At 44.5% G+C, this 10,063-nt stretch overlaps 1 protein-coding gene across 4 annotated transcripts in view; it reads left to right on the top strand.

Moving 5' to 3' along the window:
• Positions 1-361: 361 nt before the first annotated feature.
• The window catches only part of HHAT (hedgehog acyltransferase), a 354,093-nt gene continuing 344,391 nt past the window's right edge, over positions 362-10,063 (top strand). The window contains exon 1 of one of the 4 annotated variants that reach the window (XM_063725377.1): positions 362-449. Coding sequence is in view for 1 of the 4 variants with exons in the window: in XM_024251252.3 (XP_024107020.1) it covers positions 818-911 (94 nt within the window). In the remaining 3 variants the exon portion in view is untranslated. Of the gene's footprint in view, positions 450-712; positions 912-10,063 lie in introns of those variants that run through there. The other 3 variants (XM_054521192.2, XM_024251252.3, XM_024251254.3) reach the window with 3 other exon arrangements.

Genomic DNA, 10,063 nt, shown 5'->3' with positions numbered 1-10,063 from the left:
TTAACGAGAGCCAGGTGATTCTGCTGAGATAAGTCTGGAGAACTCTGGCAAGCCTGTCTCTTGGCTCAGGCTTGGAGGCCTCGGAGCAGCAACATCGTCCCAATTATACCCCATTGGCGCATCTTCAGATCTTCCACTCTTTTCACAACGCAATCAAAGTCTTCGTACCCATTTTGCAGTAGTGATCTCTGTAAGTTGCTTTACAATTCATAAAGTTTATTCTATTTGATCTTCACTCTAATTTACAAAGAAAAGCAGGGAAGTTTATTTCTGTTTTAGAGAGGTGTGTACAGGGAGGCTTACAGGGGCTAAGTTCACATAGTAAGCCCTCAAAGTCGCCAGGGCTGCAAAGCCCGCCCTCTTTCCACCGCATCGAACTACCTCCTTTCGCCTACAAAACGTAGGTGGGGACCACTGGTGTTGGAATGACGGCCCACCTCGAGTTTCAGGTGACTTCCACTCTGCAGTTAACTTGCAGGCAGCCCCAGACCTGCAATGAACACACGGGTGGGGGAGAGATATGCACGCCAGGGTCAGTGGGAACCAGCAGCCGAGGGGTGAGCTGGGCTAGGGGCCCCGGGCCGCCGGCGGGGCAAACGCGGTTCAGAAAGGCAGGCCGCGCTCTGGCCCGTCCCGCTGCAGCAGCATGGCCTGCTCGCCACCGCCCCGGGAGCGCCGCGGGTTCCCGAGTCCGGGCGCGGAGGGCGCGCGAGCACGGCGGCAGGGGCGTGCTCGGAGGACGCGCTGGGCTGCTCCTCCAAAGGGCAGCTCCGGGGGAAAGAGGGTGGCGTCCCGGGGAAGCCCGCAGCCGCCGCCGATGTCGCTGGGACTCGGAAGTGCCGAAAGAGGGGTGTTGGGAACTCGCGGCGCGCGTGAACGTTGCCGTCGCCGCCGCCCGGGACAGCCCGGAGGTTGGTAACTGGTGACCGTAGGGGGTCCTGGGGAGGTTAGATGCTGAATTTTCTGCGTCAGTTTACTCTGTTAAAAAAAAAAAAAAAAAATGCACAAAACGCTTTCCGTTTCCTACCCCAGTTCCCGTGTGCGCGCCCGAGGGCGGGACAGAGGAAGTTCCCGGTCGGGCGAAGGAGACAAAAGCGGCGGGGGCCGCGCGCGCAGTGCGCCCGGGCAAAGGCGGGGATCTAGGCGCCGGGACAAGTCCGCGCACGGCCCTGCCCGCGTTCTCTCTCCTTGGCTTCGTCCCCAGCTTCCGGCACTGCTGCGGGGAGTTGCGAACTCTGGTCCTCTTGGCAGTATCGGCGGTGCGCCTGCCTGCCTGCTGTGACTCCAGGGACTCTAAAGTTAGAGACTTCCTTTGCGTTCTATCTTCAGGACTCAGTTTCCTTCCTCTGTTCTGAGTCTAACCTTCGGGTGGCAGGTCTTTATGTGGAAAAACCCTCCCCCTAATCCTCACCAGAGGTACTTTACGGGTAGCATTGGTGTTAAGAAATGTGCTGCTACCAGTGTACATTGCTCTTGGATCAGGGTTGTAGGGCTAGGGCATTTGGCATCCTCAGAGGTTTGCATTATGTGGGAGTGAGACATTGCTTCTCTTTTTCTGTTTTTTGTTGTTGTTTGTGTTTTTGAGGCGGAGTTTCGCTCTGGTCGCCCAGGCTGGAGTGCAATGGCACAATCTCAGCTCACTGCAACCTGAGCATCCAGGTTTCAAGCGATTCTCTAGCCTTGCCTCCTGAGTAGCTGGGATTACAGGCATGCGCCACCAGGCCCAGCTAATTTTGTATTTTTAGTAGAGACGGGGGTCTCATCATGTTGGCCAGGCTGGTCTCGAATTCCTGACCTCAGGTGATCTGCCTGCCTCGGCCTCCCAAAGTGCTGGGATTACAGGCGTGAGCCACTGTGCCTGGCATCTCATTCATTCTCAGAGCTAAGGACCTATTTCAATGTGATTAAGTGCTATGGGAATGCAAGGAGAGGAGAGGGAAGGCTTCATTGAAGAGACGGTAGTTCATTGAAGGATACTTTGAGGAATGATTTTTTTCCCCTTCCATTCCTCATGTTCCATTTTCCCTGTGATTTTTCTCCCTCCTTTTCGTTGCCAGTCAGTCCCTAATTGTGATTAAGTGTTTGATAAGGACAGCTCTGACCTGAGAGATTCAATTAATGTTAATTTAAGGAGACTATGTGCTTGTTAGGTGCTTTAGATACATTATTTCTAAACCTTACAGTAACTTGGAAAGATAAGTGTCATTTCTTTTCACAGTAGGATACAGAAAGCCTTGGAGGGTAGCCAAAGCCACAAACTACATGTCAGGGCTGGGTTTTGGACTCCTCTTTTGGACCAACGCCTGTGCTTTATCTACTGTTTACTTTGCCCCCTGCTTGGAAGTAGGTTAGATGGATGAACTTAGGGTGAAAGTCAATTCTTTGGAGGGAGCAGTCATTTTTGTGGGTGGCCAGATGTTGGTGGGAGCTCAGTAGGTAGCATTAGGAACTTGCGAGCATGGGCCTTACCTGTACCCCCTGCTTCCAGCTCAGGACCTGGCCCAGGGGGAAGTGTTCCCTAAAGCAGTGGTCCCCAGACCAACCTTTTTGGCACCAAGGACCAGTTTCATGAAAAATAATTTTTTCATGGACTGGGGGAGGGGGGATGGTTTTGGGATAACTCAAGCACGTTACATTTATTTTATTTATTTGTTTTGAGACAGAGTCTCACTGGGTCACCCAGGCTGGAGTGCAGTGGCACGATACTGGCTCACTGCAACCTCCACCTCCTGGGATCAAGCAATTCTCGTGCCTCAGCCTCCAGAGTAGCTTACAGGCATGCAACACCACATCTGGCTAATTTTTGTATTTTTAGTAGAGACAGGATTTCACCATGTCAACCAGGTGGTCTCAAATTCCTGAGCTCGAACTCCTGAGCTCAAGCCATCCTCTCCTTGGCCTCCCAAAGTGCTGGGATTACAGGTGTGAATCACCATGCCCCACCTGCATTACATTTATTGTGGACTTTATTTCTATTATTATTACATTGTAATATATAATGAATATAACTCACCATAGAATAGAATCAGTGGGACCCCTGAGCTTGTTTTCCTGCAACTAGGCAGTCCCATCTGGGGGTGTTGGTAGACATTGACACCCAAAGTGTGTTTGCTTATGTCCAGCCTACTTCATAGTCTCATTTTGGTTGCTGTCACTGCAGAAGACCCTGCTTCACAAAGATAGGATGTTGGAAATGGAAGCAGGCTTTTCGGTGCTTTTGTGGCAATTGCAGGATATTTTGCCTTGACTTTAATCCAGAATGTATGGATATTTGAAGTTGTCTCAAACATACTTCTAGGGCCCCGTCATTTGCCATAGCAAGCAGTTGGTCCTCTTCTAGCATGGACAAAGTCAATTCACCTGGCTTATTCACAAATGGGTCTAGGATCCTTCCCAGTTCGGGGGTCTTTTGTAGTTGGAAAGTAATGCTCAAACTCTTTTGAAAGCTGAGATAGGTGATCATGCACCAGCTGGGAGAGAGAAGGCCCTGGCTTAGTCTCTTTCAAAATCTCTGCTAATGTTTGAAACGTGTCAGAAATCCCAGTGTTCACTTGTCGCTGCAATAATTCCAGTTTGGTTTTGAGTGCAGCCACTTATCTGCTGACTTGAACACAGTTCTCCCCTGAAGGGACAGGTGGAGTTCATTGAGGAGGTAAGCAAGTAAGCAAGTTTTGCAACCCCTTCTGTGAAATGTGCTGCCAGTGGTGACTATTTTTCTAGAAGAAATCTCTGGAGTGGCCCTCATAACTCAAACTCCGGCCAGTGATCTATCTTTAGAAAGCCATCCCACTTCTGTATATAAAAGATGTGTGTGCTCTATGTCCATCTCACAGAGCTGCATGAACAGATGTGAGTTAAGGGTATGTACTTTAATGTGGTTGATAACTTTAATCACATCCTGCAAAATGTTGTTAAGTTCGGGTGACATTTTTTGGCTAGCCAACACTTCTCTATGGATGTCACAGTGCATAGACTCACATTCAGAAGTGACCTCTTTGACCCAAGTAGTGAAACCAGTGGTAGCAGTCGCTCTGCCCAAGCACGTACTACCCAAAATGACCAATTCGGTTTTTCTGATCATTCAAAGACTTGAATAGTTGTGCAGCTGTGGTGTTGGTTAGCAACAAAAGTGCAAGTGACTTATCCTCGTGCACCTAACATCCTCATGTGTATCCTCCTGAAAACCTTATCACACAAAAACAAGCATTGTTGCCTTGTCAACACTGGTAGACTAGTCAACCCAGATTGCTTACTGCGGTGACTCATTAATCCTCTCTAACAATTGTGCCTCAATATCCTCTGCTATTTCAATTCACCTAGTTATGCTGCTAGAGAAGAACACATGCCACCTTTTGAACTTCAGCGTCTCCTAAAAGTTCAGAACAAATGTCCTTAGAAGTAGGCAGGACGAACTCTTCACCAGTAGTAAAGGGCTTCTTAGCTTTAGCAATATGGTTAGCCACTAAGAATGATACTCTCATTGCAGACACATTTGATGAAATGGTAGCCTTCAATAATTGCTTCTGTTCTTTGTGCTTATGTTTTTTCTTTTGAAAAACTCCAAAGGCTTGTCTTTTAATGCAGGGTGCTTGGTCTCCATGTGGTGAAGCAGTTTTGAAGGTTTCATGGCTTCATTGGATAGCCAGTAGCCACATGTTTTACAAAGTGGGCTTGGAGAATGTGAATCACCTGTTGCAATGAACCTGTAATTTGAGTATGACTCCTGGTATTTTCTTTTAAATGCAGCTTTCTTTTTGTTGGCAGTCTTAGTCTTCTGTCTCATCATTGGGTCTTTCCCCCTTTTCAAAGAAGCTTACCAGTGATGTTTGTTTTTTACTCATTTTGGCTAGGGTTAGCTTGTGGGCTTACCAAAACTGTGACTGAGACAAATGTGCAGTGCAGGAAACAGGCACACCTGGAAGTGGTAAATAATGGGCGGGCCATGAGTGGACTAAAATAAGTGTTGGATTCTGACTTAAAGCCTGCCCACAGATGCAGCTGTACAATGGAAGTACATCAACTCACTTGCTACTATAAAGCCTGCCACCAGGCAGCATTAAGCTACTTATTACTTGACACTCACTGATAGGATTTTGATATGAGTCTGCAAGCAATTGATTTATTATGCTCTCTGTGTAGTCAAACCTCTCTGTTAATGCTAATTTGTATTTGCAGCCACTCCCCAGTGCTAGCATCACTTGTAGTCCCAACTACTTGGGAGGCTGAGGAGGAAGGATCACTTGAGCCCAGGAGGTCAAGGCTGCAGTGAGCTATGATCAGGCCACTGCCCTCTAACCTGCATGACAGAGTGAGACCTTGTCTCTTAAAAAATAATAATAAAATGAAAAAACTAAAAAAGCTCCAAATGTATGAGTATATGTACTTCTTTATTAATGCAGTAAGTAACAAAATTCAGTGCAGTAGCAAGCAACTCCTGTAATTTCAAAGTAGTGATGCCCATGTAAATGGTATTTTGTAGTATTTTCAAAGGCTACACAGTAGTATGAAAGTATCTGACTTTTATTGGTGACAGTCATCAGAGCTGCTCTTACTACTATGATTTTTTTTTTTTTTCGAGACAGCGTCTCACTGTGTCACACAGGATGGAGTGCAGTGGCATGATCTCGGCTCACTGCAACCTTTGCCTCCCGAGTTCAAGCAATTCTCATGCCTCACCCACCCCAGTAGCTGGGATTACAGATGTTCACCACCGTGCCTGGCTAATTTTGTAGTTTTAGTAGAGACAGGGTTTTGCCATGTTGGCCAGGCTGGTCTTGAACTCCTGGCCTGAAGTGATCTGCCCACCTCGGCCTCCCAAAGTGCTGGAATTACAGGTGTGAGCCATTACATCTGGCTGGAACTGCTCTTACTACTGTGATTCGTTGTCCACATCTATAATCCAATGAAATGCTAATTTTCAGCCAGAAATTCATGAAAATAAAGATATTTGAGCTCATGTCCCCCTGAATTCTCTCTATGGACACCTTGGGAGTGGAGGGCTGGGGATCCTGGGTTATATACAACCCTGCTTTGTAGTTGTTTTTCATCTAAGTACTTGCTGGCCACCTTAGCATATCCCTTTTTTTTTTTTTTTTTTTTTTTTTTTTTTTTTGGAGAAAGGGTCTTGCTGTGTTTCCCAGGCTGGATCACAGCTCACTGCAGCCTCAACTTCCCAGGCTCCCACCTCAGCCTGCTGAGCAGCTGGGACTACTGGCATGCAACACCATTCCTGGCTAATTTTTGTATTTTTAGTAGAGAAGGGATTCCTCCATGTTGCCCAAGCTGGTCTCAAATTCCTGGGTTCAAGTGATCTGCCCACCTCAGCCTCCCAAAATGGTGGGATTACAGACATGAGCCACTACACCCGGCCTGTTAGTGCATTACTGATAGCAGTTTCCTTCTCCTTCAGTTAGTGTTCCCCTTAGCCCGGGTTCACAGTTGTTTCTGTTTGATGAAAGCTTTTGAGAGGGGATTGCTGGATTGTTTATATAATCTACCTGCCCTGCTCCTTCTGTGGGTAATATGGTTGGAGAATATTCCTGAAATAGTGGATGTATGTCATGTAGTGTATACACCCTACCTTTTTTTTTTTTTTTTTTTTTTTTTTGCGAATAGAAATGAACCTTAGTGGTAGATGATGTTATTAGTGTCAGGGAAGAAAAATGAACTACTATCACATATCCCACAGACAGAAGCTCTTAAGCTGTTATGAACAATTTCATGGTAATACATTTGAAAATTCAGATGAAATTGACAAGTTTTTCCAATAAAATGTATTACCAAAGATACAAAAAGTAGAAAAAATGAGTAGTCCTATATCTACCAAAGACATTGAATTTGTAGTTAAAAATCTTTCCATAGCAAAATTTTCAGGCCTAGATGGCTTTACTAGTGAAACTTCCAAACATTTAAGAAAATTAAAGAGGAACCACTTTCCGGTTGCATTTATGAGGCCAGCACAATCTTGTTACTAGAAATTGATAAGGATATTACAAGAAAATTATAGGCCAAATGCTCATAAAGACAGACACATAAGTCTTAAATATGGGAAGACAAATCTAGCAATCTATAAAAAGGATAATAAATCATGACCAAGTTGGATTTATTTCAGGAATGTAAACTTTGCCTAACACTACAAAAGTCAACAAATGCAATTTAACTCCATACATGAAGTAAAGGAGAAAAAGTATTTGATACAATTCAGCACCCATTCATGATTAAAAAAAACTCTTTGCAAGCTGGAGCATTGAGAGAAATTAGATTTAAAATAACAGAGGGTACGGTATTGCTCTGCAAATCTATAGATTCGGGCCAATCCCAATAAAAATCCCGGCAAATTTTTTTCTTCAAAAATAGGTGATAAGCTGATTGTAAGATTTATTTGGAAATTCCAGACAGTCTTAAGAGCAAAATTGGAGGACCTAAGCTACTAGATCAATATGTGGTCATGTCAGTGTGGTATTGCTTAAAGCTACACAGATTATGGAACTGAGTCCATAAACAGGCTTATACATCTGTGGTCTTTTGATTTATGACAGAGGCAACACTGCAGGGCAGTGGAGAGAAGATGGTCTTCTCAGTAAATGACACTGGGTCGATTGACTGTCCACATGGACAAAATGAATCTAGGTCATGTACCTCATCTCATATACAAAAATTAATCAAGATAACAAGATACACCTAAATGTGAACACTAAAACAAAGCACCTGGAAGAAAGCAAAGTAAAATATCTTTGTGACCTAGGGACAAGGTTTTTTGAATAGGCCACAAAAAGCAGTAATTGGTACAGTAATAAGAATGAACAAATTATTGCCTCACATAACAACATGGATGAATCTTGTGACACAAAGCTGAGCAAAACCAAGATAGATGTAAAAGAGTAAATGCAATGTGATTCCATTGATGTGAAGTTCAAAACCAGACAACTAAATAAACCATGGTGGTAGAGGTTAGGCTAGTGGTCATCTTTGATGGAGTTAGTGACTAGGAAAGGGCAGAAGGGGCTTCTGAGGCATTCTTTTGTTTTTCGGAGACAGGATCTCGCTCTGTCACCCAGGCTGGAGTGCAGTGGTATGATCTCAGCTCACTGCAACCTCCCTGACCTGGGCTCAAGCGATCCTGTCACCGCAGCCCACCTGAGTAGCTGGGACTACAGGCATGCACCACCATGCCTGGCTATTTTTTTTTTTTTTTTTTTTTTTTTTTTTTTTTTAGAGATGGGGTCTTACCATGTTGCCCAGGCTGGTCTTGAACCCCTAGGCTGAAGCAGTCTGCCCATCTCCTCCTCTCAAAGTGCTAGAATTACAGATGTGAGCCACTGCCTCTGGCCTGGCATGCAGTTTTTATCTCAGTGACAATTACTTGGTAATTACATAAGCCTTTCCACTTCTTGAAAGCCCTAAGGGCTGGGCATGATGGCTCATTTCTGTAATCCCAGCACTTTGGGAGGCTGAGGAGGGAGGATCACTTGATGCCAGGAGTTTGAGATCAGCCTGGCCAACATAGAAAGATCCTGTCTCTAAACAAAACAAGACTAAAAAATTAGCAGGGTGTGGTGATGCGAGCCTGCAATCCCAGTTACTCCTGAAACTACGGCAGGAGGATCTCTTGAGCCCAGGAATTTGAGGCTGCAATGGGCTATGATCATGCCATGCACTGTAGTCTGGGTGACAGAGTGAGACCCTGTTTAAGAAAAAATTAAAAAATAAGAAAAAGGAAGCTTTAAGGTTTTTTCTTCATTTAAGTGTATTTTAATAAAGTTTACTTAAAATCTTGTAAAAAGTTAGGTTCATTCTGATGCTCCCAGGCTGGGGAGTGTAAGATGTGGTGGGCACGAGCCTTGCTGATTAAAAAGGCTTAAAATAGGTTGAGAATTTTCAGGGGAAAGAATGCAATATCACATCAGTAGCTTTTTTTTGAATTAGGGACTTATATAATTGACTCCCTTTTGCCAATCTTTAATGGCAGAGATCTGGCTTAAGGGAATTTCATATAAAAAGACTTAGAGTTATGTTTGATTATAAGATTGATATCAGTGTGAGGGGGAAATTTAAAAAGCTAAGGGAGTATTAAGTAGAAATTTTTGTTTTCAGATTTAATTTTCTTCCAACTTAAGTTTTGAAAGTTTATGACCACTGGATTAAAAAACTTTTCTTCCAATTTAAGTTTTAAAAGTTTATGACTATTGGATTAAAAAACAATCTGTTTTCTATAAATCCTTTCAGTTAGGTACTTTCCTCCCTTAAGGCCATGAACTGAGGGCAGGGATGGCATATGGGTTTCCTATTGCACCTGTACTAAATTAACACAAATTCAGTGGCTTTAAACAACACACATTTATTACCTTATGGTTCTGGATGTCAGAAGTCCGAAATGGGTCAGCAGGGTTCATTTGTTCTGGAGGTTCTAGGGAAGAATCTTTTTGTTGTCGTTGGCTTTTCCACCCTCTAGATGCCTCTTAGATTCCTTCATCCAGGAGCCCCTCCTCCATCTTCCAAGCACACCACTCTAACCTCTGCCTCCATCATCACCTCACATTTCCTCTCTGTCTCTGACCCTTCCGTCTCCCTCCTGTAAGAAACCTTGTGATTACTTTGGGCCCATGCAGATAATCCAGGCTAATCTCTCAATCAAAAGATCCTTAATCACATTGGCAAAATCCCTTTTGCTGTGTAAGGCAACATATTCACCGTTCCAGGGATCAGGACACGGACACTTCTAGGGGACCCATCTTTGGTGGACCCCACAGAGGGTATCTTTATATTTTGTCTTCACAAAGAGCACAGTTCCTGGTTGTCAGTAGAAGTTCATTCGTATTTGTTGAATGAAAACATGGGTCTAAGATTTCATTATTTGAGTGCAGTTTCTGAAAGAAAAGTGATGGTCTTGTCCTCCTCTCACTGACACAACTGGAGCTTTGGGTTCAGTTTTAGGGAAATGTACTATACAGAGACAACTGACAGAAAGGCAGAGGATCTGGGGACAGGCATGGTGGCTCATGCTTATAATCCCAGCACTTTGGGAGGCATAGGTGGGAAGATCACTTGAGCCCAAGAGTTCGAG

The sequence above is a fragment of the Pongo abelii genome, chromosome 1, assembly GCF_028885655.2.
Source record: "Pongo abelii isolate AG06213 chromosome 1, NHGRI_mPonAbe1-v2.0_pri, whole genome shotgun sequence".
Taxonomy (NCBI): Eukaryota; Metazoa; Chordata; class Mammalia; order Primates; family Hominidae; genus Pongo; species Pongo abelii.
The sequence above is the reverse complement of the archived record's forward strand: the minus strand, read 5'-3'. Positions and strand labels throughout refer to the sequence as shown.